The sequence below is a fragment of the Amblyraja radiata genome, chromosome 1, assembly GCF_010909765.2.
Source record: "Amblyraja radiata isolate CabotCenter1 chromosome 1, sAmbRad1.1.pri, whole genome shotgun sequence".
NCBI lineage: Eukaryota > Metazoa > Chordata > Chondrichthyes > Rajiformes > Rajidae > Amblyraja > Amblyraja radiata.
In genome coordinates, this window is record NC_045956.1 from 134,113,317 (window position 1) to 134,135,789 (window position 22,473).

At 40.9% G+C, this 22,473-nt stretch overlaps 1 protein-coding gene across 1 annotated transcript in view; it reads right to left on the reverse strand.

Moving 5' to 3' along the window:
- epg5 (ectopic P-granules autophagy protein 5 homolog) overlaps positions 1 to 22,473 on the reverse strand; it is a 144,527-nt gene that overhangs the window by 17,672 nt on the left and 104,382 nt on the right. Inside the window, exons 30-37 of the mRNA XM_033031094.1 lie at positions 21,971 to 22,165; positions 17,385 to 17,598; positions 13,415 to 13,560; positions 11,389 to 11,596; positions 7,069 to 7,144; positions 3,163 to 3,266; positions 2,687 to 2,862; positions 887 to 1,072 (exon numbers count right to left, since the gene is read on the reverse strand). Of these exons, the coding sequence (XP_032886985.1) occupies positions 887 to 1,072; positions 2,687 to 2,862; positions 3,163 to 3,266; positions 7,069 to 7,144; positions 11,389 to 11,596; positions 13,415 to 13,560; positions 17,385 to 17,598; positions 21,971 to 22,165 (1,305 nt within the window). The remainder of the gene's footprint in view (positions 1 to 886; positions 1,073 to 2,686; positions 2,863 to 3,162; positions 3,267 to 7,068; positions 7,145 to 11,388; positions 11,597 to 13,414; positions 13,561 to 17,384; positions 17,599 to 21,970; positions 22,166 to 22,473) is intronic.

Sequence of the window (22,473 nt, forward strand, 5' to 3'; positions counted from 1 at the left end):
GCTGACATCTCTGTTGTATCCTCACATATCCAAATATCATTGTCCAGCTGAAGGACATAAAGTGCTGGAGTAACTCAGTGATGAAAGCTGTCAGAAGATACAGCGAAATATAGCTTAGCAGCAGGAATGGCCGTAGAAATAGCAGATGGAATTTAATCCGAGCAAGTGTGAGGTGTTGCACTTTGGGAAGTCGAATGTAATGGGAGAGTATACATTTAATGACAAGACCCCGAACAACATTAATGTGCAGAGGGATCTTGGAAACCGTTCATAGCTCACTGAAGGCGGCAGCACAAGTAGATAGGTTGGTAAAGGAAGCGTATGATAAATTTGCCTTCATTGCTGGGGCATTGAATATAAGAGTCAGAAAGTCATAATACAGCTTTATAAGACTTTGGTTAGGCTGCATTTGGAATATCACGTGCAGTTCTGGTTGGCCCATTACAGGAAGGATGCTAAGGCTTTGGAGAGGGTATAGAGGAGGTTTACCAGAATGCTGCCTGGATTAGAAGACTTCAGCTGCAAGGCGAGGTTGGATAAACTTGAATTTTTTATCTGAAAGTTGGAGGTTGAACATGGAGATACTATAGTGGAGTTTGTGGATTTTTAGATAAGCACATGGAAGTGCAAAGAATAAAGGGATATTGATCATGGACAGACAGATGAGATCAGTTTACTTGGAATCATGTTCACCATATACATGTTGGGCCAGTTGCTGTGTTCTCCAATTCAATTTTCTATGTTCTACATAATTGAGATAATGGTGTCAATTATAAGCGCCAATGCTCAAATAATTAACAAATCAAATTAAGTTGTTACTTTATTAAAGTACTGCAGTACCTCCCATTGGAGAGATTGCCAAATGAATAAAGTACAAGTTACTCACTGGTTTGCTTGTAAGTTCGTCCTCTTTTGATAGAAATACCATCATAAACAACAAATACACAACCATGGTCCTTGTATGCATGAGGGGTTGGGGATTCCAAGCATCAGAAAGAACATTAACCCAGTTAACCTCACATAGTAATGTTCCCAAAAACAGGAAACAGCTCTTTGGGCTTCCTCTCTCCACCTGAAGGAGAAGAGCAAACCCAGGGTTATGGAGAACTAAACATGAAGCATAACACACTGAATGTCTGAATATATCTTTGGACTGTAACAATCTAATTACACTGTTAATTCATTTAAAAAAAAAGGTTGGTTACACAGATCGCAACAGCTCTCTGAACCTATCTCTGAAGACCTGCACACAATATTATTTCCATCTTAGATTAAATTTGGTGAGATATCTTCCTTTTAACGAATGCTCTAAATACCAATCATTTGTCCATCATCCGGCCAAATCACAGGGCCCTAGTGAGATCACACCTGGAGTATCGTGTGCAGTTTTGGTCTCCAAATTTGAGGAAGGACATTCTTGCTATTGAGGGAGTGCAGCGTAGGTTCACAAGGCTAATTTTTTTTTTAAATGTTTAATTTTTTTTTACAATTTATTGACCATGTTAAAAAATACAAACACAAATAAACCTGTAAGCAATAAAAAAAGAAAATAATTCCCGGAATGGCGGGACTGTCATATGCTGAGAGAATGGAATGGCTGGGCTTGTATACTCTGGAATTTAGAAGAATGAGAGGGTATCTTATTGAAACATATAAGATTATTAAGGGTTTGGACATGCTAGAGGCAGGAAACATGTTCTCGATGTTGGGGGAGTCCAGAACCAGGGGCCACAGTTTAAGAATAAAGGGTAAAGGGCCTGTCCCACTTGGCGATTTTTTCGGTGACTGCCAGCATCATTGACTGACGTATCAGATCACCGAAGAATTTGCGGCATGACGACGTATGACGCGCGGTGTTTTTTCAAGTGTCGCAACTTTTTTGTAGCCGCTGGATTTTGAAATGTTCAAAATCTTTTGACGACACTGATATGACGCCGGCAGTCACCGAAAAAAATCGCCAAGTGGGACAGGCCTTTAAGTCATTTAGAACGGAGAAACACTGTGGAATTCTCTGCCTCAGAGGGCGGTGAAGGCCGGTTCTCTGGGTACTTTCAAGAGAGAGCTAGATAGGGCTCTTAAAGATAGCAGAGTCAGGGGATATGGGGAGAAGACAGAAATGGGGTACTGATTGTGGAAGATCAGCCATGATCACATAGAATGGCGGTGCTGGGTCGAAGGACCGAATGGCCTACTCCTGCACCTATTGTCTGAATCCTGTTTTACTGCTTTGGAATGATAGTTATTAATTTTTATGTTATCAGGCATAAATTTAAAAAAATTTAAAAATGCTGCAAAAAAGAATGTTTCATGTCATAGATTCTCTTGCCAGAAATGTTGCCTGACCTATTGAATTTTTTTCAGTATTTTAAAAAAATTCAGATTTCCCACATCTCTGAAATAGTATAATGTGCATTGATTGGAAAAATGCAAAAAGTTCTATTTAACAACACTGTTAAATAGATATTTATCTAAATAATCCATCCTGTGTTCCTTTTATTCCAATTTTAACTTGTTACTAACCTTGGCCAAAGACCGAGTCAACTGCATTGGAATTTAATACATCCATGAAATTGTATGTTAGATAACATGGGATTTGTTTGTTAAAACATATACATTATTACGCAGCAAAATATATCTTTAAAAAAAAAATAAAGAAAAGTAATTGTCTTTTCATTAAATTACGTACTTTAAAGAACTCTTCCATCAAAGCTTGATCAGGATACAGCTCTCGCCATGGTAATTTGGAATATTCAGAATGATAGGTGTACAAAATATACTCAGGCATTTTAGGTGTTGTGGACGTTTCACAATAATACATCAAATGGAACCACAGAGCACCTCGATGCCCAGGAAATAGTTTATCTGCAGAGGGGAAATGTGAGAAGAACTCAAAAGAAATAGAAAACAGTTTATCCTTATGTTCTATTCATTTCATTTTCCATGACCTTGTGTAGAGGTTATATGCAATATATGAAACACTTTGGATTGGTCTTATAACAAGAAATTATATCGATGCCTCTTCTTGGTATTAATGTGTTGTGATTACTTGGTTCATAGGATTAAAATTAAGAAATCTACATTTTATAATATCTGAAAATCATGCATTTTCTTTTAATTTCACTGCTTAACAAAATCAAAACATCTACTCAAATTGCAGCTTACCTTTACAACTCTGATGCAGGTGATCAACACATTTTGTAAACAACTTCACCACACCAGATGCAATTGGAGTGTCAATCTCTAACCAAGGATAGGACTGGTTGTTGCTAGAAACGAAAACACAATTATTTGGATGCTGATCAACATACAGGCATAACGTCAATTGCTAATGCTATCAAAAATTGTAGCTTTTTATGAGAATCATACATTATCATTTAGAAACATAGAAAATAGGTGCAGGAGTAGGCCATTCGGCCCTTCGAGCCTGCACCGCCATTCAATATGATCATGGCTGATCATCCAACTCAGTATCCTGACCTGCCTTCTCTCCATACCCCCTGATCCCATTAGCCACAAGGGCCACATCTAACTCCCTCTTAAATATAGCCAATGAACTGGCCTCAACTACCTTCTGTGGCAGAGAATTCCAGAGATTCACCACTCTCTGTGTGAAAAATGTTTTCCGCATCTCGGTCCTAAAAGATTTCCCCCTTATCCTTAAACTGTGACCCCTTGTCCTGGACTTCCCCAACATCGGGAACAATCTTCCTGCATCTAGCCTGTCCAACCCCTGAAGAATTTTGTAAGTTTCTATAAGATCCCCCCGCAACCCCCGAGTACAAGCCGAGTCTATCCAGTCTTTCTTCATATGAAAGTCCTGACATCCCAGGAATCAGTCTGGTGAACCTTCTCTGTACTCCCTCTATGGCAAGAATGTCTTTCCTCAGATTAGGAGACCAAAACTGTACGCAATACTCCAGGTGTGGTCTCACTAAGACCCTGTACAACTGCAGTAGAACCTCCCTGCTCCTATACCCAAATCCTTTTGCTATGAATGCTAACATACCATTCGCTTTCTTCACTGCCTGCTGCACCTGCATGCCTACTTTCAATGACTACTGGTGTACCATGACACCCAGGTCTTCATTTACTTTATAGAGACAGGAAAAATTAATAACACTTGCACTTGTATAAATACATTAGCGGTATAAAGTGCCAATAAATAAAAGCATTGTCAATAAGTTAGTTTTTAATCTGTATTTTGAAGGAAGAAACACAGGCTAACCTCTTTACTTGGGAAAGCAGTAAAGGATTAATTAGAACATTTTAAAACTTTGATCCAAAGCAGATGAAGGTGCAACCACCAGTAGTGGAGCTATTAACATTTAATTATGTGAACAGCTACCACTGGAGTATATTAGAAATCTTGAATGTTGTAGAGCTGTTCCTTTTTATGTACAATTTATGTTCCTTTTTCTTTGACAGTCCTTGAAATAGCCAGTTCTTTGGGTTCGGAAGTGGCCAATGATGTGGAACCATGACCCTGGTGAGGGTAGGAGATGTTTGATGAATTGAACAGGTGAGTTGGTTTGCAGGTGATGCACTCTGTTTATGTTGTTTATGCAGGGATTCTAAATGCTCCAAAGGAACACACCTAAAATTCTCAATGTTATCCTGAATAGTCAGCTTTCATTTAGACATATCCTTGGCCAAGGATTTCCATAAATTGGTGAGAATACTACACATTTTCCACGGAAACTTTGGGAAAATGATTGCATTGTTTTCTCAGCCTATCCAATAATTTTCTTACTAAAACATTCAAAATGGGATATCTGTTTCAAGAATCTGACTGGGTAATTGAATGCAGCAGTCTCAAGTGTAAAAGCTGAAGATGTTGATTTACGAGGTGAAGATGATGTGGGTTATCCTATCCTGTCCATAGATTTGAAGAATTTTGGTGGGGGCAAAGTTGGAAGGATCCCATTCATACCTTGAAGTATAGACAGAAGTCTTAGTTCACATTGGCACAAATGACATGGTAAAGGCTGAGGTCCTGCAGAGTTAATACAGGGAGTAGGAAATGGGTAAAAAGCAGGTGGTCAGGGTAATAATCGCTGGGTTACTCTCAGTGTCACATAATAATGAGGGTAGGAATGGAAAGATAGTACTGGTGAATGCCCGGCTGAGGTGTTGGTGTGAGGGGCAGGGTTTCAGATTTTTGGTCCATTTGGGATGTCTTCTGGGGCAAAGGTGACCTCTACAAGAGGGACGGATTGCACCTGAACTGGAGGGGTACCAACATCCTCACAGGCCGTTTGCTAGTGCTGCTTGTGAGGATTTGAACTAGTCTGACCGGGAAACAGGATCCAATGCAATAGTGAGGGAGGTTGGAGGCTGGAAGTTGGTACGGAAGGAAATTACAACATATTCAGTAGACAGAATAATTTAGGAGGAAGCGAGGAAAGACGATTGGATTAAATTGCATTTATTTTAATGCTAGAGGCTTGACAGGCAAGGTGAATAAACTCAAGGTGTAGATACGTACATGTGGCTGTGACATAACAGCCATTCCAGAATCTTGGCTTAGGGAAGGACAGGACTGACGAAAGGGCCTATCCCACTTGGGCGTCATTTGCGCATCACGCAGGTGGCACGTGAAGATTTTGTGAATCCCAAAATCCTGGGGCGCCGCGTGCAACCGCGCATCACTGCCAACGCCACCATGCCTCACCATGCGTGCATCACGTGCGCGTCATGACGCGTAAATGATGTCGCGTAAATGACTCGCAAATGACGCCCAAGTGGGACAGGCCGTTTAATGTTCCAGGGAACGGATGCTACAGGTGAGATAGATGTAAAAGAGGAGATGTTGCTTTACTGATTAAGGAGAACATCAGGGATTAGTCTGAGATGACTTTACTGAAATCCAGTGAGGCTAGAGGGATGGAGCTGAGAAATAAATAGGGGATGATCAGCTTTTTGGGTTTGCACTATAGACCTCCAAATAGTCAACGGGAATAAGTAGAGCAAATATGCCAAGAGATTGTGACAACTGCAAGACTAACATGGTTGTCAAAGTGAAAGATTTAAACTTTCACAATATAGACTGGGACTGCCATAGTGCCAAGGGCGTATATCGTGTGTCAATATCTGCCTCCATCACCACTCCTGGCAGCATGTTCCAGGACCCACCACTCTCTGTGTAAAAACAAAAACTTGCCCAATACTCATAGCGTCTTACAACATGGAAACAGGTCCTTCAGCCAACTTGCCCACACCAGTCAACATGTCCCATCTACACTGCTGGTGTTTGGCCCATATTCCTTGAAACCTGTCCTGTCTATGTACCTGTCTAAATGTTTATAAATGTTGCAATAGTACCTACCTCAACTACCTACTCTGGCAGCTTGTTCCATACACCCACCACCCTTTGTGTGAAAAAGTTACCTCTCAGGTTCCTATTAAATCTTTCCCCCATCACCTTAAACCTATTCTCCTTTAAACTCGCTTACCTTAAAGCTCTGCCCTTTACTATTTGACATTTTCACCCTGGGGAAAAGGTTCTAACTGTCCACCTATCAGAGTCTCCCATAATTTTATATATCACTAGAATACTATAGCACACTTAGTTTACTTTAGTTTGTCGCGTATACTGAGGTATAGTGAAAAGGTTTTTATTGCGTGCTAACCAGTCATCGGAAAGACTATACATGATTACAATCAAGCCGTCCTCAGCACACAGATAAATGATAAAGGGAATGATAAAGAGATGCTCTCTAGTTTTTGATAGGATGATTCTGTTATCAGGCAACTGAACCCTCCTATCAACAACTAGAGAGCAGTCCTGAGCAACTGATCTTCCCTGATCGCCCCCTTTGATCTCTCATCTTCACTCCTTACCCTTCCATATCTCTGTGTCAACCACTCCCCTGACTCTTGGTCTGAAGAAGGGTCTCTACCCGAATGTCCCATTCCTTCTATCCAGAGATGTTGCCTGTCCCGCTAATTTACTCCAGCATTTTGTGTCTATCTTCAGAATCTGTATGATTTTTTCAATAATCAAAATGGAAAATAAAGTAAAACATTTGATCAGGCTAGCATTTTACACGCGAATTACAAAGTAGTTACCTTCCTTTTTCTGCATTTAATACCAGTAGCCATGGCTTGAACAGTTCTAGCAATTTTGCATAGACCAATTGCAATCCTGCAATGAAATTATGTCAAGTCATTAACACATCTGGAAGAAATCCCACGCATAGCTTAGAAAATGACCTAAAAATCTGAAATTCTGTATTTAAGTTACATTCAGCCTGAAGTTGTGCACCAAACTCTTAGTTTTTTCAAATCGTCCCCCACTCCATACGAGGCCGCTTGATGGCCCAAAGTGGCACCTAATTTTAATTTTCCCCATTGAAAATGGAGAACTTTTCCTGATTTAGGTACTGAATAAAAGGTGGACATAATCTGTGCGCTTTTGGTCTACCTGAACTACAAAGAAAAGTAAAACATTTCTGCACCAAGTTTTAAGGTACAACAGCTCTGATTTATAGTTAGGTGAATACAGTGCCCTTCATAATGTTTGGGACAAAGACCCATCATTTATTTTTTTGCCTCTGTACTCCACAATTTGAGATTTGTAATAGAAAAAAAACAGGTGGTTTAACTGCACAAAGTCAGATTTTAATAAAGGCCATTTTTATACATTTTGGTTTCACCATGTATAAATTACAGCACTGTTTATACATAGTCCCTCCATTTCAGGGCACAGTAATATTTTGGACATAGCAATGTCATGTAAATGAAAGTAGTCATGTTTAGTATTTTTTTGCATATATTTTGCATGCAATGACTGCTTGAAGTCTGCGATTCATGGACATCACCAGTTGCTGGGTGTCTTCTCTGGTGATGCTCTGCCAGGTCTGTATAGGAGCCATCTTTAGCTCATGCTTGTTTTGGGGGCTAGTCCCCTTCAGGTTTCTCTTCAGCATATAAAAAGCATGCTTAATTGGGTTCAGATCGGGTGATTGACTTGGCTACTCAAGAATTGACCATTTTTTAGCTTTGAAAAACTCCTCTGTTGCTTTCACAGTATGTTTGGGGTCATTGTCTTGCTGTAGAATGAACCGCCAGCCAATGAGTTTTGAGGCATTTGTTTGAACTTGAGCAGATAGGATGTGTCTATGCACTTCAAAATTAATGATGCTACTACCATCAGCAGTTGTATCATCAATGAAGATAAGTGAGCCAGTACCTTCAGCAGCCATACATGCCCAGGCCATAACACCCCCACCACAGTGTTTCACAGATGAGGTGGTATGCTTTTGATCTTGGGCAGTTCCTTCTCTCCTCCATACTTTGCTCTTGCCATCACTCTGATACAAGTTAATCTTCATCTCATCTGTCCACAGGACCTATTTCCAGAACTGTGGTTGCTCTTTTAAGTACTTCTTGGCAAACTGTAACCTGACCATCCTATTTTTGTGGCTAATCAGTGGTTTGCATCTTGCAGTGTAACCTCTGTATTTCTGTTCATGAAGTCTTCTGCGGACAGTGGTCATTGACAATTCCACGCCTGACTCCGGAAGAGTGTTTCTGATCTGTCGGACAGGTGTTTCGGGAGTTTTCTTTATTATCGAGATAATTCTTCTGTCATGAGCTGTGGAGGTCTTCCTTATCTTGCCAGTCCCTTTCTCTATTTCTTCTTAATGATGCTCCAAACAGTTGATTTTGGGAAGCCTAAGGTTTGTCTGATGTCTCTATCTATTAGTCTCATAATGGCTTATTTGACTTTCATTGGCACAGCTTTGATCCTTTGATAAACAGCAATATAAATTTCCAAAGATGATGGAAAGACTGGAGGAAAGACTAGGTGCTGAGAGCTCTCTTATACCTGCATTAAAAGAGGCAATTAAACACACCTGAGCAATTACAAACACCTGTGAAGCCATGTGTCCCAAACATTATGGTGCCCTGAAATGGGGGGACTATGTATAAACACTGCTGTAATTTCTATGTGGTGAAACCAAAATGTATAAAAATACTCTTTAATAAAATCTGACAATGTGCACTTTAACCACATGATTTTTTTTCTATTACAAATCTCAAATTGTGGAGTACAGAGGCTTATAAATAAATGATGGGCCTCTGTCCCAAATATTATGGAGGGCACTGTATATCGAAGAGAAAACACAAAATTTAGTGAGAATCAAACAAATGATTTAGATATTATAGAGGATGTTACAATAACCAAGGAATCATTTTTTTTTTAATGTATCAGGTTGTTTTGGGGGAAAACTTTATTAATTCTATTGTGGCTAAAGTTCAAAGACCAAACATGATTCCCCAGGCCTTGGCATCATCAGACATTGATTCAACACTTTTGACAGGAGGAAATTGAGTATTAGAGTCAGGACGTCATGATGCAGTTTTATAGGACTACATGATGTGGAGGCTTTGGAAAAGGTGCAGAGGTGGTTTACTATAGTGATGACTAGACTAGTGGGTATTAGCTACAGAGTGAGGTTGGACTGACTTGGATTATAATCTATGGAATGCTGGCATGAAGACCTGATAAAAGTTTATAAAATTATGAGAGGCATAGATAGGGTAGAGAGTCAGAACTTTTTTCCCCTCCGAGATGGAAAAATCTAATACCAGATGGTATAGCATTAAGATGAGAGGTGCAAAGTTGAAAAGAGATTGGTGGTCAAGTATATATTTTTTACACAGAGGGTGATGGAGCTTGGAATGTGCGGCTGAGGGGTGGTGGTTGAGGCAGATATGTTAGCAACAATCAAGAGACATTTGGATAAGCATATGGATATGCAGGGAATGGAGAGATATGGATTATATGCAGGCAGATACGAGTTGGCATCATGTTCATAGAGACCCTGTGGGCCAAAGGGCCTGTTCTTGACCTGTACTGTTCTATGTTGAGTGTGGCAACTACCCTCTCCAGCTTGTCTTCAATGTTGATGAACCACGCCTTTCATGGAAAAGAATGCCATCCTGCACTTTTATTTCCCGAGATGAAAAAAGCGCTTATGGGTTCAAGAGGTGGAAAGACTGTTTGACACTCCTACTCGATGGTAATGCTGGAGGAGACTTTGCTCATTTATCACTCAGAAATACCATGAGCAATGAGGGGATTATCAAAATTGAATCTGCCTGTAATTTCGAAATCAAGCAAGCTGGCCTGGTTGACAGAGATATTTAGACAGTCGTGTCACATTTGCACAGCAGTGAAGCGATATTGTGAAGAAAATAACCGTAAACCTAAAGCATTGTTGGTGATCAATAATGCCCCAGGCCACCCCGAGAATTTGGACACTCTTTCGACCTACATTCCTGTAGAGGTGGTTTCTCTTCCTCGAACAAAACTTCCTTATTTCAACCGATGGATTAGGGAGTTATTTCTTCATCGCACCTTCAGATAATTTTGGAAAAGACTCTGTATATACAATATAATATACAGTATTGTATACATCTCAGGTTAAAAATTATTGATTAAGATTGCATATCCATTTATGCTATGTTATAATGATACCATACAGCACGGTTTGTTTAGAGCTCCATTTTCAAAAGCGCTAATTGAAGTATAACTGCATTTGAACAATGGTTGGGTTTTTCAATTGTTCTTCACAGAATAAATGAAAGGAAATTAGGATTAACTGGAGGCTTTTGCCAGCAAAATTAAAAAAAAGTGTTTTATCAGTACATACAACTGACCCAGAACACATGCAGTTGGTCTCTGCATTTTCTTCATGCATACATTCCATAACTGATAAACAGGGAGCAAGCTACTTTAATTATGTACATAGTAATGACAAACTCTGTATGTAATTAATTTATTACAAGTACTTTCCGTGAAGTTCTAACATGATCCATATTAAATGTGTATGTTGCCTACATGGATTTTAATAAGGCATTTGATTAAATAAAAGGCTTTATTCCATAGGTCAGGTCATTATACAATTCAGGAAGAAATTATACAGTATTGTAGGACTTTTTTTAGGCCGCATTTGGAATATTGCACGCTGCTGTGGTTGCTACAATATAGGAAGGATGGAGAGGCCTTGGGAAGTGTGTAGAGGTAGATTACCAGAATAATGCCTGGATTAGGGAGCATTAGCTACAAGTAGAGGTTGTACAGACATGAATTGTTTTCTCTGGATTGCCAGAGGTTGAAGTGAGATCCGAGGGACGAAGTTTAAAGGAGATGTGCGGGGCAAGTTTTTTTACACAGCAGGTGGTGAGTGCATGGAGAGCTGCCAGGAATAGTGGTGGACACAGATATGGTAGTGGTATTTAAGAGACTTGGATAGACACATGGATCTGCAGGGCTTGGAGGTATATGTACTATATGCAGGCAGATGAGAGTTGGTCTTGGCATCATGTTCAGCACAGACACAGAATGGCATGTGCTACATACTATGTTCTAAATAATACCTGATACATTTTTGTTGCTGGCCACAGTTTCTTGGAAAAGTTTGGAGATCTCAGAATCAATAAAATATTTGGCAAGGAACATCAGGAATTTCTTCACTTCATTCATATACGGTGTCCACTTTGAAAACAGTCCAAAGCTCCTTAAATCTGGTTTTGAAAGACGCAGTTTGTAGAAGAAATCAGAAAGCCAATGTATGGTCTCCTGAACCTGTTAGGTGAAATAAATTTAAATTACTTTCTGAACATATTGTGGATCATCATAAATATCTGAGTTGATTCCTTCCTCAGAGTTAATATGTTAATAATGATTTTAGTTGGCAAACCCCTTAGAAACATAGAAAATAGATGCAGGAGGCGGCCATTCGGCCCTTCGAGCCAGCATCGCCATTCATTGTAATCATGGCTGATCGTCCCCTATCAATAACCCGTGCCTGCCTTCTCCCCATATCCCTTGACTCCACTAGCCCCTAGAGCTCTATCTAACTCTCTCTTAAATCCATCCAGTGACTTGGCCTCCACTGCCCTCTGTGGCAGGGAATTCCATAAATTCACAACTCTCTGGGTGAAAACGTTTTTTCTCATCTCAGTCTTAAATGACCTACCCTTTATTCTAAGACTGTGGCCCCTGGTTCTGGACTTGCCCAACATTGGGAACATTTTTCCTGCCTCCAGCTTGTCCAGTCCTTTTATAATTTTAAATGTTTCTATAAGATCCCCCTCATCCTTCTAAACTCCAGTGAATACAAGCCCAGTCTTTTCAATCTTTCCTCATATGACAGTCCCGCCATCCCAGGGATCAATCTCGTGAACATACGCTGCACTGCCTCAATCACAAGGATGTCCTTCATCAAATTAGGAGACCAAAACTGTACACAATACTCCAGATGTGGTCTTACCAGAGCCATATACAACTGTAGAAGAACCTCTTTACTCCTATACTGAAATCCTCTTGTTATGAAGGCCAACATTCCATTAGCTTTCTTCACTGCCTGCTGTACCTGCACGCCAACTTTAAGTGACCGGTGTACAAGGACACCCAGGTCTTGCTGCACCTCCCCCTTACCTAACCTAACCCCATTGAGATAATAATCTGCCCCCTTGTTTTTGCCGCCAAAGTGGATAACCTCACATTTATCTATATTATACTGCATCTGCCACGCATCTGCCCACTCACTCAACCTGTCCAGGTCACCCAGCAACCTCCTAACATCCTCTTCACAGTTCACACTGCCACCCAGCTTTGTGTCACCCGCAAACTTGCTAGTGTTGCTCCTCATTCCCTCTTCCAAATCATTAATATATATGGTAAACAGTTGCGGCCCCAACACCGAGCCTTGCGGCACTCCACTCGCCACTGCCTGCCATTCTGAAAAGGACCCATTCCCTCCTACTCTTTGCCAACCAATTTTCTATCCATGTTAACACCCTACCCCCCAATACCATGTGCTCTAATTTTAGTCACCAGTCTCCCGTGCGGGTCGTTATCAAAGGCTTTCTGAAAGTCTAGATACACTACATCCACTGACACCCATCCATTTTACTTGTCACATCCTCAAAAAATTCCAGAAGATTAGTCAAGCATGATTTCCCTTTCATAAATCCATGTTGACTAGGACTAATCCTTTTACTGCTATCCAAATGCCCCATTATCACCTCTTTAATAATTGACTCCAGCATCTTTCCCACTACCAAAGTCAGGCTAACTGGTCTGTAATTTCCCTCTTCACATGACTTCTTGTATTTCTTCAAGTTGGTTTCAGTCTCATAATCCATTCTTCAGACCTATAAACAAGATTCATTCCATAGCCAAATCAGTACAAGCTACTAATACTACTGTTTAAGAGTACATATACAATTTGGTATGAAGGGATCCAAGGACATTTTTTTCCACAATTATCTTTCCTAAAGACTAATCTATTTAACAAAACAAAACCTTGGCCACTAGGATCTTCTATATTCTCCCATGATCACATCCCCATCTGACCTAGACCCAGTGATTATCCCCAATTGGCAACATTTGCATTACCTGTTGGAATGACAGAATGATCTTTTGGGAACAACGAGTTTCTGCAGATCTCATTATTCTGGGCTCACATTCAACCTCAGAGGTACAATTTAAGGTTTTCAGAGCAATCTTCCAACAGTCAGGATTCAACTTTTGTTCTGATGAGCCTTAACCCGGAAGAAAGAGGATGTGTATAACATTTGTTTCTCAAGAACTCTTCCAATTTAGTAAAACAAAAAACTAATACAATATAAAATGCCCACTCAGCAGGGCAAGCAGCTTCTGTAGAGAGAGAAACTGAAGTTACAATGATTATCAATATTTCCAATATTTTATTTTTCTCATTCAATTTAGCATTATGATTATACTTTAATTTCCCTTTTTACTTTTATCACAATGCTGATGCAAAATAAATGCAAATATTATGCAAGACTAAATTGAAACTGGAATCTTACATTTCATTTCAATAGACAATAGACAATAGGTGCAGGAGTAGGCCATTTGACCCTTCGAGCCAGCACCGCCGTTCAATGTGATCATGGCTGATCATCCACAATCAGTACCCCGTTCTTGCCTACTACCCATATCCCCTGACTCCACTATTTTTAAAAGCCCTATCTAGCTCTCTCTTGAAAGCATCCAGAGAACCTGCCTCCACTGCCCTCTGAGGCAGAGAATTCCACAGACTCATCACTCTCTGTGAGAAAAAGTGTTTCCTCGTCTCCGTTCTAAATGGCTTACTCCTTATTCTTAAACTGTGGCCCCTGGCTCTGGACTCCCCCAACATCGGGAACATGTTTCCTGCCTCTAGCGTGTCCAAGCCCTTAACAATCTTATATGTTTCAATGAGATACCCTCTCATCCTTCTAAACTCCAGAGTGTTCAGGGAGAACCAGTGTTATATCTGGACTTTCAGAAGGCTTTCGACAAGGTCCCACATAAGAGATTAGTATGCAAACTTAAAGCACACGGTATTGGGGGTTCAGTATTGATGTGGATAGAGAACTGGCTGGCGGACAGGAAGTGAAGAGTAGGAGTAAAGAGTAGGGTCCTTTTCAGAATAGCAGGCAGTGACTAGTTGTGTACCGCAAAGCTCAGTGCTGGGACCCCAGCTATTTACAATATATATTAATGAACTGGATGAGGGAATTGAATGCAACATCTCCAAGTTTGCGGATGACACAAAGCTAGTGGGCAGTGTTAGCTGTGAGGAGGATGCTAGGAGGCTGCAAGGTGACGGATAGGTTGGGTGAGTGGGCAAATGCATAGCAGATGCAGTAAAATGTGGATAAATGTGAGGTTATCCACTTTGGTGGCAAAAACAGGAAAGTAGACTATTATCTGAATGGTGGCCGATTAGGAAAAGGGGAGATGCAACGAGACCTGGGTGTCATGGTACACCAGTCATTGAAAGTAGGCATGCAGGTGCAGCAGGCAGTGAAGAAAGCAAATGGTATGTTAGCATTCATAGCAAAAGGATTTGAGTATAGGAGCAGGGAGGTTCTACTGCAGTTGTACAGGGTCTTGGTGTGACCACACCTGGAGTATTGCATACAGTTTTGGTCTCCTAATCTGAGGAAAGACATTCTTGCCATAGAGGGAGTACAGTGAAGGTTCACCAGACTGATTCCTGGGATGGCAGGACTTTCATATGAAGAAAGACTGGATAGACTCGGCTTGTACACGCTAGAATTTAGAAGATTGAGGGGGGGGATCATATAAAAATTTACAAAATTCTTAAGGGGTTGGACAGGCTAGATGCAGGAAGATTATTCCCGATGTTGGGGAAGTCCAGAATTAGGGGTCACAGTTTAAGGATAAGAGGGAAGTCTTTTAGGACCGAGACGAGAAAATCTTTTTTTACACAGAGAGTGGTGAATCTCTGGAATTCTCTGCCACAGAAGGTAGTTGAGGCCAGTTCATTGGCTATATTTAAGAGGGAGTTAGATGTGGCCCTCGTGGCTAAAAGGATCAGGGGGTATGGAGAGAAGGCAGGGATGGGATACTGAGTTGGATGAGCAGCCATGATCATATTGAATGGCGGTGCAGGCTCGAAGGGCCGAATGGCCTACTCCTGCACCTATTTTCTAGGTTTCTATGTTTACAAGCCCAGCTGCTCCATTCTCTCAGCATATGACAGTCCCGCCATCCAGGGAATTAACCTTGTAAAGCTATGCTGCACTCCCTCAATAGCAAGAATGTCCTTCCTCAATTTAGGGGACCAAAACTGCACACAATACTCCAGGTGTGGTCTCACAAGGGCTCCGTACAACTGCAGAAGGACCTCTTTGCTCCTATATTCGATTCCTCTTGTTATAAAGGCCAACATGCCATTCGCATTCTTCACTGCCTGCTGTACCTGCATGCTTACTTTCAAAGACTGATGTACAAGGACCCCCAGATTCCGTTGTACTTCCCCTTTTCCCAATTTGACGCCATTTAGATAGTAATCTGCCTTCCTGTTTTTGCTACCAAAGTGGATAACCTCACATTTATCCGCATTAAACTTCATCTGCCATGCATCTGCCCACTCCCCCAACCTGGCCAAGTCACCCTGCATTCTCATAGCATCCTCCTCACAGTTCACACGGCCACCCAGCTTTGTGTCATCTGCAAATTTGCTAATGTTACTTTGAATCCCTTCATCCAAATCATTGATGTATATTGTAAATAGCTGCGGTCCCAGCACCAAGCCTTGCGGTACCCCACTAGTCACTGCCTGCCATTCTGAAAGGAACCCGTTAATCCCTACTCTTTGTTTCCTGTCTGCCAACCACTTCTCTATCCATGTCAGCACTCTACCCCCAATACCATGTGCCCTAATTTTGCCCACTAATCTTCTATGTGGGACCTTATCAAATGCTATCTGAAAGTCCAGGTACACTACATCCAGTGGCTCTCACTTGTTCATTTTCCTTGTTACATCTTCAAACAATTCCAGAAGATTAGTCAAGCATGATTTCCCCTTCGTAAATCCATGCTGACTCGGACCGATCCTGTTACTGCTATCCAAATGTGCGGCTCTCTCATCTTTTATCAATCTCATCTCATCTAAATAGATTTCCAAATAGATTTCACAAATACCAGGAGTTTATCTTATTATAGTCAAGTTTATTGTTCACCTTGAGAAAAATCTATTAAAAAACAAACAAATACGTGTGCTTGGATGGTGGTTGTTGAAGTTTCCTTCAGGCAGTAGGGGAGAAGAGAGGGGAAATTAACTATTAGGTCATGCTAAGAAGAATTCCTGGCTATCTAAAACTTGGATAGTGCTGAGGCATAACTATACAGTGGATAACCCTCAAAAACAACATTAATATGTGCACAATATTCCATTCTTTCCTTTAGCAATCAATTGAATTTCACTGGCGTTATGTGATTGTTGAAATGAAAACCATCAACGTTCAGCCATTTGAAGTCTCAAACTGAAGCACAATCCAGTGTGTGCAAAACCTATTAAGATAATTAGTGGCGAGTGTATAACAGTGATCCATGGAGTCCAATGAGGAGGCTCAGGACAACACTAAGGAAACAATCAGTCAGACACAAGATGAATCAGTGACATCACTGAATGCAATGGAAGCTCCAAGCCTGAGAATTAAGGCAAAGGGAAATGTATTTTTCATTTCATTATTTTCCTATAATTTAGAGTTCTATTTATTTTTTTGTGTTTTTACGTGTTTTCCAAGGAAATCTCTGCTCTGCTTCCAGCCCATGTATTTACAAGCCCGTGGGGATGGCATGCAGTGATTCAGTTTGGTGATCCAAGTCCAGCAATATCCAACTCAAACCACCCGAATAATAGCATTCCACATAGCAACAAAATCTTAGTCACATTCCAAAAAAGCTTATTTTGGCAGCAATACCATGAAGATGTACAATTAAGTCAATCAACAAATATATTTTGATTTTGACATGTAAACTGGGTAAGTATATATCATTAACATTTTACAAAAACATGACTAAAATTGAAATTTGTATGACATCTTACTTTGCATCAGAAGTCTGAGAAAGTCACTGTAGTGATCTGGGAACTGATATTGCAGAATGTACATCCAGTGTTTACAAAGAACATTAAAAGCCATCTGGATTTCTTCCTCAGGTTGAAGGCCACACAACGTAAGGCCTAAATGAATCAATTCTAATAATTGTGTTCGTTCATTCATAGTTGGCTTGGTGGAATTCAACCATAATATTAGATCAAACTGCAATATAAAAAGTAAAACCAACATTTTTCTTGAACAATCCTATAGATATCATAATTCTTGATTGAATTTGGTGTTGCATTTTGCTATATCAAAACAGGGCAGAACTTGCACAGTAAATAGCAGAGCACCGCAGATTGTTGCAGAACACAGACGTCCTGGAATACACGAGCATAGTTCCCTAAAAGTGGTGACACACGTCAACAATTCGGTGAAGAAGGCATTTGGCATGCTTGCCTTCATTGAGAAGGGTATCGAGTACAAAGGTTGGGACATCACCATGCAGTTGTACAAGTCGTTGGTGAAAGTTCACTTGGAGTATTGTATGCAGTTCTGGTCACCCAGCTATTGGAAAGATGTCATTAAGTTGGAAAGCGTGCAGAAGAGATTCACCAGGATGTTATCTGGGCTTGTGGGATTGAGTTATAGGGAGAAATTGGATAGGCTGGGACTTTTATTTCTTTGGAGCACAGGCGGCTGAGGGGGTGATCTTAATGGGAGGAACAAGATCACGAGGGACATGGATAAAGTGAATCCTCAGTCTTTTTCACCAAGGTAGAGGATTCTAAAACTAGAGGGATCAGCTTAAGGTAAGAGGGGAGATATTTAAGAGGGACCTCAGGAGCAAAGTTTTCACTCAGACCGTAGTCCACATCTGGGAAGCTATAGAAGTGATTACAATTACAACTTTTAAAAGACAATTAGACATATATATGGAAAGGAATGTTTTAGAGGGCTTTGGGTCAAATGCAGGCAAATGGGACCAGCCCAGTATGCCAACTTGTTCAGCATGAACAGAGAGCCGATGTCCATGCTGTATAGCTCTATGACTATGAATATATACACCCACATTTGGTTGTATACGACTATAATTCCAGTCAATATTTTTTTAGGGGAAAACAACTATTGGTCATGGAAATGGTATATTATCTAGAGTTGGCATTACACATCATGGGAAGGCCAACTTTTCCAAACTATTTATTGTATTATGCATAAAATTATTTGGATATAACCATTTTTGCGGGGTCAAAATCCAATCAATTCCTTTTTTGCATCATCAATGTGAAGCAGAAGCTTAATGAGGACAACAGATGGAATGGAAAGTTGGCACATTGTGACATAAATCAAACAAGAACAGTTGCTTTCCCATCAAAGAAACTAAAACACATTGTAATAGTCTGCCATTTGGTGGGAACTAGCAATCATCTTAGCATTTTGTTTATGATGAAGCACTACATAAAAACAAGGCTGGAGAGAACAGCAGGTATCTCTGTAATGAGGTTTAGATCGCGGTAGCTAACACTTTAAAAAACTGGCAGTCCAATATAGGAGAGAAAATTAAAACAAAGCTACTGCCACATCACACAAGGGGTGGTGGGTTTATGGAACGAGCTGCCAGAGGAGGTAGTTGACGCTGAGACTATCCCATCGTTTAAGAAATAGTTAGACAAGTATGTGGATAGGACAGGTTTGGAGGGATATGGACCAAGCGCAAGCAAGTGGGACTAGTGTAGCTGGGACATTGTTTGCCAGTGTGGGCGAATTGGTCCAAAGGGCCTGTTTCCACACTGTATCACTCTATGACTATCTGCTGAATGAAAAACTGGGTGTTTGCCTATCGTGTTAACTTCAACATTTGGACCTCAAAGGTGCAGGACGCCCAGATAGAAGATGAGTTTCTATTTCTCAGACTTCGTTGACATGCATGAAGCAGCAAACAAGGGTAAGGGGATCACTTTCAGGTTGAGGACCTGTAACCAGAGGAGTACCACAGGGATCAGTACCAAGACTGCATTGTTTACAATACATATTAAATGACTTGGAGGAAAGAAGCAAATGTGAGACAGACCTTTTGCAAACAACACAAAAATAAGTGGAAAGGACTTGTTGTAAGTTGCAAAGAGGATACAATGGTTTAGAGAGACATAAATAAGTTAAGTGAGAAGCCAACAAATGAGCTAATAAAGTATAATGCAGGAAAATGTGAAGTTCATTTTGAAAGGAAGACGTAAAGAACAGAACATTATTCAAACTGAAATATTGCACAGTAAACTGGGGATCCTTGTGCACAAAGCACAAAAACTTAGCACACAAGTGCAGTAGGTATCTGGAGCGTATCGTTGTGTCGCAACTTCATTCCCACCTCCTTGCGTATAACCTACTTGAACCCCTCCAATCTGGCTTTCGCCCCCTCCATAGCACAGAAATTGCTCTCCTCAAAGTCCTCAACGACCTCCTCACCTCTGCTGACACTGGTTCCCTCAACATCCTCATCCTCCTCGACCTGAGCGCAGCCTTCGATACAGTGAACCATAACATCCTGCTCACCAGACTCAAAGACCTCGGCATTGAAGGCTCTGCACTCAGCTGGCTCCGTTCCTACCTTTCCTACAGATCCCACTTCATCTCTCTCCACAACCACACCTCTGCTACAGCCACAGCCACTCAAGGCGTTCCCCAAGGCTCCGTACTCGGCCCCCTCCTCTTCACCATCTACATCCTCCCCCTTGGTCAGATACTCCGCCACTTCAACCTGGACTTCCACTGTTACGCTGATGACACCCAGATCTACCGTGGCACCAAATCCCCCCACAACCCCCCCCTCTCCCATATCAACTCCTGTTTGTCAGCTATAAAAACCTGGATGCAACATAATTTCCTCAAACTCAACAGCGATAAGACAGAATTCCTCCTCATAGGCTCCAAAGCCACACTCAGCAAAATCAATAACCCCACTCTCACCATCGACGGCACCACTGTCTCCCCATCTCCCCAGGCCCGCAACCTTGGCGTGATCTTTGATTCCACCCTCTCCCTTGAGCCTCACATCCGCCATGTCATTAAAACCTCCTTCTTTCATCTCCGCAACATCGCCAAACTCAGACCCTCTCTCACACCGCCCGCTGCTGAAAGACTCATCCATGCCTTCATCTCCTCCCGACTGGACTATTGCAACTCACTTCTCCTTGGCATCAGCTCCACCTACATCAACCGACTCCAACTGGTCCAGAACGCAGCCGCCCGACTCATCACCCACACCAAATCCTGGCATCACATCACTCCAGTCCTCAAACAACTTCACTGGCTTCCCATCTCCCACCGGATCACCTACAAAATCCTGATCCTCACCTACAAAGCCCTCCCCCATCTAGGCCCCCCCATATCTCACTGACCTTCCTCTCCCCCTACCAACCCTCACGGTCCCTCAGATCCACATCAGCCGGTCTCCTCTCCATCCACAAGTCCAACCTCCGCAGTTTTGGGGACAGAGCCTTCTCCAGGGCAGCTCCCAGGCTCTGGAACTCCCTCCCCCAACTGATCCACAATTCCGTGTCCCTCACCATCTTCCAGTCCCACCGCAAGACCCATCTCTTCACCTCTGCCTATCCTTAGCCCCACGTCCCCCTCCCTTTTCATCTGTGCATTAATTGCCTCATATTGTGTTTTGTATTGAATTCTGTCTTTACTTTGTGTACTAGTCATGTCTCTACTATTTATTTCATTCCCCTTACATGTTTTTCCTCTACCTGCTAAATTTTTGTAAGGTGTCCTTGAGACTCTTGAAAGGCGCCCATAAATAAAATGTATTATTATTATTATTATTAGGTAATTGGGAAGGCAAATAGCAGTTAGGGATTTATTTCAAGAAGGTTGAAAAATAAAAGTAGTATGGTCTTCTTACAACTGTACAAGGATGTGATTGACCTATGGATGTACTGTGAATAATATGTTCCCTATTTAAGCAAATATATTTATTTATCAGAGTAGTTTTGGTATAGCTCACCAGAATTACGCCAGGTATGGAGAGGTTGTCTTACAAGGAAAGATTAAATAGGCTGGAACTCTACTCATAGGAGTAGAGTGGTGTCTCATTGTAAGATATACGATTCTTAAAGAGCTGGACAGGGTAAATACTGAGAGGATACGCCCTCTCATGGCGGAATCCAGAACTACAGTGAATGGTCTCAGAAAAAAAGGTTGCTCATTTAAGAATGAAAAAAGGTTGCGAACCATTGGAACTTTTGCCACAGTAATTCGCAAGGTAAGTGAGGTAATCAATGTTTATGGTGAAAGGGCAAGAAAGTGGATAAATGGATGTTTACAGCATCTGTACAGAATGGTGCAAAAACACACCATTCTTTTGTGGATGTATAATTTTGTTGGGTGTGAAATGCAATTCTTGAATTCCATACAGTAAAAAATGATGAAATTGGGTAAAAGAGAACATACATTGAAAGCTGCAACATAACTGAATTTGCGTTCCTCAACTTATTACACATTTTGACTCAATAAAAAGACACACAGCTGAATTATTAATGGATAATGTATAACTGGTTCAATTTCAGTAGCACGTAATAGAAAAATAAATTACCTTTGTTAATAACATAAAGATGATGTCACCATTTTCTGTGTGGAGTACTTTGACAACTTTGCCATAAAGAATGACATATTCATCTGGAGAGATATTTGGATTGAAGTACGGTGACAAAAGATTGCACAGTCTTCTATTCTCAAGAACCTTTTTCAATATAGTTTTGCTTTCTGTTTTAGCACAGCCAAGAAAAACCTGATAATTAAAAAATATTCAATGGTTACGTTAACTCTTGACTGTTCAAAAGTCGGATAATTTATTGTATTGATTTAATCATCAGATAATGAAGAATCAGAATCAAATAATTTAAAAGCTGTTCTATGATATATTTAAAAAAAGGAGATTCTAACAGTGTACCATATTCAACATTAACCTTTAGACAGTCATTAATTTACCAATTATAAACTTTGAGGCCTTGATCTTCAGGATCTTTTCAAATTCTAAGGATAAATATTATTGGTAATGATATTGTTATTCAAACAATTCAAATCCGTCCTTCTAGC